At 55.6% G+C, this 8,133-nt stretch overlaps 2 protein-coding genes across 2 annotated transcripts in view; both read left to right on the top strand.

Moving 5' to 3' along the window:
- Positions 1-3,985, top strand: part of CNTD2 (cyclin N-terminal domain containing 2) — a 4,340-nt gene extending 355 nt beyond the window's left edge. Inside the window, 6 exon segments of the mRNA XM_010849329.1 lie at positions 1-37; positions 1,704-1,793; positions 1,871-2,026; positions 2,618-2,776; positions 2,948-3,099; positions 3,820-3,985. Coding sequence (XP_010847631.1) covers positions 1-37; positions 1,704-1,793; positions 1,871-2,026; positions 2,618-2,776; positions 2,948-3,099; positions 3,820-3,985 — 760 coding nt within the window.
- Positions 3,986-6,660: 2,675 nt separating this feature from the next.
- Positions 6,661-8,133, top strand: part of TTC9B (tetratricopeptide repeat domain 9B) — a 2,396-nt gene continuing 923 nt past the window's right edge. The window contains exons 1-2 of the mRNA XM_010849230.1: positions 6,661-7,083; positions 7,661-7,843. Of these exons, the coding sequence (XP_010847532.1) occupies positions 6,669-7,083; positions 7,661-7,843 (598 nt within the window). The 5' untranslated portion in view covers positions 6,661-6,668. The remainder of the gene's footprint in view (positions 7,084-7,660; positions 7,844-8,133) is intronic.

Genomic DNA, 8,133 nt, shown 5'->3' with positions numbered 1-8,133 from the left:
ACGTGAGTACGCCAGGGACATCTTCACCGAAGTCATGGTGAGTGGGGTTGGGGTTGGCGTGGGGTGGGGGGGCACCCGTGGACCAGCGGCCTTTGGGCACCTCTAACGCCGCCCACATCCATGGAGGGCAGCAGAGGCAACGTTCGGGTTGGAGGAAGCCAAAGCTGACTCTCTCACCCAACACCCACTCAACAAGTCTTCCCTAACTCCCACCTCACCAGCCTCTCACGTCACTTCCGGCTGACTTTGCGGCCTTTAAACTGCTGCCACCCACAACTTCTTGGCCTTTTTCTCTCGCACTGTACCTGTGTGGAATGCCCTTTCCCAGCCTCCCCAGCTGTTTGCAGCCCCTTCTTTGGTACTGCATAGTCTCTCACATTGCAGAAGGCAATGGCACCCCACTCCAGTGCTCTTGCCTGGAAAATCCCATGGGCAGAGGAGCCTGGTAGGCTGCAGTCCATGAGGTTGCTACGAGTTGGACACGACTGAGAGACTTCACTTTTTTCACTTTCATGCATTGGAGAAGGAAATGGCAACCCACTCCAGTGTTCTTGCTTGGAGAATCCCAGGGATGGGGAAGCCTGGTGGGCTGCCATCTATGGGGTCACACAGAGTCAGACACGACTGAAGTGACTTAGCAGCAGCAGTCTCTCACATTGACCCACTTATCAATTATTCAGTGAGTCATTAGCAAATGTTTCTGAGCATGTTCTAGGCACTGGGGATGCCGTGATGGACACCACGAGACAGTCTGCCTCAATGAGCAGAGACAAACAAGCAAAGTAGGCGATAATTTCAGAAGGGCCACAAAAACCAAAACACAGGCTATGGTTGTCCACTGATATTGTCTGAGACAGGCATTGCCAGAAGAAATACTGAAGGGATGCGTTCATTTAACATCTTGTGAGCATCTCTCCCATGCCAGGGTCTCTGTTAGGAACCAAGATACAGCTGTGATCTGGACAGAAATCCCTGCCCTGCTGGCAGTCTAGTGGGGCAAAAAGGCAAGACTTTGAAGTAAACACCAGATATCTGAAAATACCATGAGGAAAATAAAGCAATGAGATAAAGATGATAGGGTACATGGAAAAGTATAGAAAAAGTTGGGGAAATTTTAGCTGAGACTGGAAGTACTGAGAAGTCAGAAATGCAAGGAGTGGGGAATGACCATTTCAGCTGGCACATAAGTGCAAAGGACCTGAGGTAGGAACGAGGTAAGAAGTAGCTTAAGTGTGGGTTTTCGGGGCAGAGAGGGGATAGGTGATGCTGGAGCAGGGCCGGAATCTGACAGCAATTAGGATTTTCTCTTAAGAGTACTGAAAGCCACGGAAGGGTTTTAGGCTGGGTAGTTCCTTGGTCAGATTCATACTTTAGAAAGACCCTCTGGGTGTTCTGAGGAGGATGGGTTGAGGGTTGGTGACTAAGACTGGAGTCTGGGAACCCAGGAGAAGATGCTCAGTAATGAAGTCTTGTGGCCTTGGGGCTAAACTGGAGAGCTGGAAAGTGAGGCGTCCAGAACAAAGTCCAGGGTTCTAGATGGCGACACACAAGAGGAGCGTATTCGGAAGAGATGTCGGAGGCGTTTGTATGTGGCACTCGTGACGTCCAACTGATGCGAGGAGACTGGGGCACCCAGGGCTGGAGCCCGGGAGGGAAGCCAAGGCACAGGTGTGGAGACTGAGGCCGTCCTTGCCCGACCGCAGGTGTGCCGTGCGCTGCCCTGGAGGGCCCTGCCCCGCACCGTGACCCCGGAGATGCGCGCGCTAGTGGTGGACTGGCTGGTTCAGGTGCACGTACGTAACCGGGAGGGGGCAGGGAGGGGCCTGCGTAGCAGTCTAGAACCTTGGTGCTCACTCGCGCCCCTCCCCAGGAGTACCTGGGTCTGGCGGGGGACACGCTCTACCTGGCCGTGCACCTGCTTGATTCCTACTTGCGCGCGAGCCGAGTGCGCCTACACCGCCTGCAGCTGCTGGGCATGGCCTGCCTGTTCTTGGCGTGCAAAGTGGAAGAGTGCGTGCTTCCCGAGGTACTTCCGGGGCGGGCTTGGGAGGGTGGAGCCCTTCCTCCCCGCCTCACAGATTAATGTCTAGTGTGTGCCAAGCAAGCACTTTACCTAGTCTTGGAATCCCAGCATGTCTCTATGTGGTAGAGGCTACCAATGTGTCCTTTTAATAGAGGAAGAGACTGAGGCCCAGAGACAGGAAGACATTTGCCAGAAGACAAGCATTTGGGACTTGGACTCACTCTTGAGTAGTTATAGTAGCTATAGTCCTTCTTGAGTATAGTTAACATGCATGAACGCAGTGCCTTACCCGAACGGCCTGGTGAAGTAGGAAGTCATATCTCCGTTTTATGTGAATACACTGAATCTCAGAGCTTCAGTGGATGTCCATGTCAGACAGTGAGTAAACGGTAGGGTTTGAGGTCAGGAACCCAAGTCTATCTGGCTGTGAAACCTCTGCTTTCCGTGAGTTCCAGACAGCAAATCAATGGCCCCATTTTACAGACCAGGAAACTGAGGCCCAGAACGGGGATTGAAACGATCCCAGGCGCTCAAGTCCAGGGAGTAACGAGCTAGGGTCGAAGATTTCCCCACCTCTTTTCCCCCAATTCCCAGCCCTCCTCCCTCTGTCTCCTGGGCGCTGGCTCCTTCTCGAGGGCCGAGCTTCTGCGCGCGGAGCGCCGCATCTTGAGCCGCTTGGATTTCCGGCTGCACCCCCCGGGCCCGCTACTTTGCCTCGGGTTGCTTGCCGCTCTGGCCCGGAGCGGCCCCCAGGTGCAAGGGGCAGGAGCGCGGCGCGGCCTCGTGGGTAGGGGCATGGCTTGTGCGGGCGGGCCTGGCCTCGCGGGTAGGGCATGGCTTGTGCGGGCGGGCGTGGCCTCGCGGGTAGGGGTGTGGCCTCGCGAGTAGGGGCGTGCCCTGACACGCTCCCCGCGAAAACTGCAGGTGTTGCTACTCGCCACTTACTTCTTGGAGCTCTCTCTGCTTGAGGCCGAAGCCGCAGGGTGGGAGCCGGGTCGCCGTGCAGCTGCGGCACTGAGCCTGGCTCACCGGGCGCTCGACGGAGCAGGTTCCGGGCCTGAGCCGGCACTCTACAGGTATGGCCGCTGTGGAGGGTCTCTGTGACTTCAGGGCCTACCTTCTTTGTCGCCGTCTTTACCGTCTCGGAGAATATGAGACAATTATGTGGGGGCGGGGCTAGATTTGTTTCCTGAGTGGGACAGAGAATGGGGTGACTGCCTAGTCTGGGTGGGGTCCCATTTGCTTTTCTCTGGAGGTGTCTCAGAGAATGGGGTGTTTGTACATATTTGGGGGCCCTTAACCTTGTCCTAGGGTGAAAAATAGGATTTCCTCAGCCCCAGAAGATGCTCTAACTGCGTTCCAGAGTTGCGAATGAGGGGTCTGCAAGCCTCGAGTTCTCCAACTCTCCTCCTGGCTGCGAATGCGATGACCCTTTAGCTGCTCGAACCCCGTCATCTTGTTAATTGTGCCACCGCGGGGCAGAGTGATCATCTTTTCCTCCAGCCCGTGCCCCTGGGGTAGAGCTGGATGTCAGTCTGTCCACCCTCAGCCCCACTCCTTCCCTCTCCGAGCGGGTCCTGGCTCGGCCATAGCCGCGCCCTGAGGGCAGAACAGAGGGTCCGCCCCTCGGCGCCCCTCCAGTCGCTCTGGAGGATGGGTGGCGTTTGCGACCCCGAGAGAGCCCCTGAGCAAGTCAGCTTGTCTTCTCAGCCTCGAGCCCCAAGCTCCGAGGACAGGTCGTGCTCTGTCCCCCGCTATTCTTGCCCCACCTCAGTTTCTCCGTCTCTCCGACGCAGCCGAGCGGAGCTGGGCCCGCTCGAGCCGTGCATGGTCCGCGCTGCGCTCCGAGGCCCCGCGCCCGGCCGCGCCGCCGTCTTCCTCAAGTACGCGCGGCCCCAGCGCCAGGGCATCAGCCTCGCCGCCGCCTGCCTGCTCCGCCACTCCCCACCGGGGCCTCCCTGAGCCTGGAGACCCCAGCAAAAAAGACTCCTCTTGTGCGTCGGTTTCCCACTTCAATAAAAAAGTTTTTATTCCGAGCGCTCTCTATCCTCAGTGGTCAAATTCTGGCCCTTCTCTAGTTTTTGATTGGTCACTTCCGGGCCTCCCACTCACCTGATTGGATGGTCTCACCGAGTCCCTTAATGGCTGCTGGGAGACGAGATGAGAATTCTGGATTACGCCGCGAGGGGGCACTGGCGGGCTTCCACAAGCGCCGCTGCGCTGAGGAAAAACGCGGATCTCAAACGCACTTGCGGAAATTAGAGATCCTGAGAGGAAAATAGCAACCCAGGCTAATGAACCTTGGTCTCCGGGTTGGGGAGAAACTAGGAAGAAGGGCGACTGTCAGAAACTGAGAATGCCTTTCCTAGCCATGAAGTATGTCACCTTCATGGTGCCAGGTTTTCAGATTTCGTTCATAAGGGAAGTTGAAAATCTGCGATTCCATAAATATCTCTGCTTTTAAATGTTGGCAACTAATTCAGTATTTTTAACGGTTGCATAAATCCAACACATCACATATACTGGCCTGCGAGGGTCATCAATTTGTGATCGTATGGGCCTTGGATAGCAAGTTTGTTAAATGGGGTCTGGTTTATTTAACATCTGAAGTGCCACAGTGTCAGTGGGTATAATTATAGTACCGACCTCATGGTGGTGTGATGAGGACGTGAGTTAACATAAACGTAAAGCATTAGGACCGTGCCTGACACCTCGTAGGTATTGTGAGTGCATCTGCATCTCAGCAGAACTGTGAGCTTGTACTGTTGTCCCCTCGTTCTACTGAGCCTGTAGCACTCAGACATTAGTAGGTTTGCTCAGAAAATAGTTGTTATGAATCAGTGGGTTTCCACATTTTCAATTAAAAACACGTCTGAGGTGCAGAAAGGTGACTGAAGCTGTTCTGGAATATAGTCTCGGGAATATTAGACTCTTAACCAAGCCTAGGTTTGGAGGTGCTGAGAGGAAGCTTTCACCACTGAGGTGTTCACGTTTGGAGGATCAGGGAGCGACTCAGTACAATAAAATATGGAAATGCAGTTGGAATGAGAGGTGTCATGTTCAGGTTTGGGTCTGTTGGGTGGGAACTGCTGTGGGAGGGGGAGGGGACAGTGGAAATGCAGGGTTGATGCTTGGGAATGAGACCCAGGCTAGGGTCTTGGTGGGGGTGGTAATGGTGCTCTACATAGTTACTCATTCACTCATTCATTCCACAACTATTCATGAATGTGCCAGGACTTCCATGGTGCTCCAGTGGTTAAGAATCCACCTTACAATGCAGGCAATGCCAAGTCGACCCCTGGTCGGGGAACTAAGATCCCTCAAGCCTAAAAGCAACTATAGCCACACACCGCAACTAAAGAGTCCATGCACCGTAAGGAAATATCCTGCATGCTGCAACTAAGACCCAATGGGGCCAAATAAGTGAAACTAGTTTACGTGGACGCTGACTCAGAGTCAGGCACTTGCAATCACATGTCTCACAGTCTCAAGAATGATAAGGAACACTGGCTGCTGTTTGGTCATTACTGTACTACATGCTTTACCCCGTGTTACATGCTTTACCTACATAACATGATTCAGCTCCTGCAGCTACTTGGGAGTGACCCCAATTGTTACCTCCATGTTACACAGAAGGAAAGTGGAGGAAGACCAAGGAGCTTACTCAAGGTCTCAGCACTAAGCGGCTAAGGAGGGTTGCAGGACAATCATTCACTGTTTTTCTCTCGAAAATCTCTCATGTGTTTCTTGCTCTGTGCATTTTTTATTACTGTGATCCTCATGCTGCGCTGTCACTTGGCTGCTTTCTCGCTGTTTTTTTCTACCCAGACAGTGAGCTAGCTGAGGGCAAGAAACAGATCTCTCTTGTTCATCGAGTTCTCCCCTCCTTCGGGAAGTCTTCACTCACCATCTCAGCCTATGCTGGGTGTGCCTCCTGTGGATCCACAGAGCTTGTTGTGTCTCCCCCATTGCAGCCCTGGCCCCTCTGCCTGTACCTCCCAGGCTAGCCCACTCGGCTGCCACTGTCTGACCACTGGTCTGTCTCCCCACTTGCCAAGGAACCCAGTGAGGGTAGAGTCTGAGGTGCTCTCAGTCCCTCCTATGTCCCAGCATCACCCAGTCCCAGAATTGGGCACAGAAAGATATCAGTCAATATGTGTTTGTTGCATAGATAAACGAGTGTGTTCCACAGTTGCTATCATAGCCCTGTGTTACGGATGAGGATACAGAATCACAGGTAATGTAGGTGATTTGTCCAAGTCAACAACTAGCGAGAAAATAAGCAGGAATTTGGGCAGCTTGAATCCATGGCCTGTGTTCTTATCCAACTATGCCAGATGCCTACCGGTCTGAAAACCAGCTTTCCATGAGGTTATCTTCCTGCTCTTTTCCCCAGACTTGTTCTTTCCTTCTAGAAAGGTTCCGGAGCTCTGGGCATAGGGGAGGAGAGCAAGCAGCAGGGTGGGGAAGGTAAGAGGAGTGGGAAGAAGGGTTTTGAAGAGAGTAGGGTTTTGAGGGGTTTCTCTAGACCCATAGGGGGCAGCCGGAGTCGGCTGTCGGAGGTGCGGGGGCGGAGAAAGGGTGGGGACCAGCGCCGCGGGGGGCGATGCGGTAGCTGCAGCGGCGGCCGCAGGAGTTTCCCACAATGCAGCGCGGCGCGCTGTCCCCGGTGCTGATGCTCAGCGCTGCCCCGGAGCCTCCGCCGCGCCCGCCTCCCGCCCTTTCCCCGCCGGGCCCCAGCCCCCGCCATGGATCGGCTCGGTCCAGTCCTACCCCAGAGGCGTCGGGAGCCCTGGGTGCGGCGCTCGACAGCAGCCTGCGGGCCGCCGTGGCGTTTAAGGCGGAGGGTCAGCGCTGCTACCGGGAGAAGAAGTTCCGGGAAGCCATCGGCAAGTATCATCGAGCGCTACTGCAGCTGAAGGCGGCGCAGGGAGCCCGCCCTGGAGGCCTGCCCGCACCCACCCCCGGGCCCGCCACCAGCCCCGGGCCAGCCCGCCTCAGCGAGGAGCAGCGGCGCCTGGTGGAGAACACAGAGGTGGAATGTTACGACTCTCTCACTGGTACGGCCGTCGGGGAGCGCAGAGGGTGCCTATGTGAGAGGGGCGAGACGTGAGAAGCACTCCTCAAGCCTTGGGGTGGGGGCTGGAGGCTTGAACGGGTTAGGGCTGGGGTCTGTGAGGTGGGAGGAAGAACTAAGAACTTGATCAGGGAGAGGCTTTGGGAGTCTAGGGGACCACAGGGATGGAAGGAGCTGGGATGCAGGAAATGGGCTTTGGGCTGCCACCTGCTAATCTCAGGTGAGAAAAACTTAACCTGGAGGAGCCATTCAAGGACCCATCCTTCACCATCTCTGAGATCGCCCTTAGTACTCTCCCTAACAGACACCTCCCAGCTAAGGAAGCTCCGAGAGCCCCGCTGTGTGTTTTTTGCGCCCTCTAGCGGCGGCGCAGATTGATTCTGTCTTGATTGGTCAGAAGCTTGGCGTTCCCCGGTGGCCGGAGCAAGCCTGTAGGCTGGGCTCCGCCGTCTGAAACGGAAGGGACTGATTCTCCGGAGCCTGAAGGCCAGGCTCCTCGCGATCAGCTGAGGCCTCGGTGTCGACAGGCTGTGAGAGCACCGGTTCTGGTGCTCCCGCAGCCTGCCTCCTGCAGTCGGAGCTGGTAAACTATGAGCGGGTGCGCGAGTACTGCCTCAAGGTGCTGGAGAAGCAGCAGGGCAATTTCAAGGCTACTTACCGCGCCGGCATTGCCTTCTACCACCTGGGCGACTATGCACACGCCTTGCGCTACCTGCAGGAGGCCCGCAGCCGGGAGCCCACAGGTGAGGGGCGGGGTGGGAGCAAGCGAGGGTGGGAGAGAGGAGGAAACAAGGGAAGGAGCATGAAAGCAGAGCGGCTTCAGGGAGTGCTGTACCCCCTACCCCACGCCCACTCTTTACCCATCTACTTACACACACACACACTCATCCACTCACCTGCCAGTTACTCGTGTCCACTCACCTGTCGTTCCTGACATTCACCCAACCACTTCATCTCTTCGGTCATTAACCCACTCTGATACCTTCTGTTTACCTATTCAGTCACTTTCCTGGCCACTTACAACCTCCGCCCC

The sequence above is a fragment of the Bison bison genome, unplaced genomic scaffold (assembly GCF_000754665.1).
Source record: "Bison bison bison isolate TAMUID 2011002044 unplaced genomic scaffold, Bison_UMD1.0 scf7180017864280, whole genome shotgun sequence".
Lineage (NCBI taxonomy): Eukaryota > Metazoa > Chordata > Mammalia > Artiodactyla > Bovidae > Bison > Bison bison.
The sequence above is the reverse complement of the archived record's forward strand: the minus strand, read 5'-3'. Positions and strand labels throughout refer to the sequence as shown.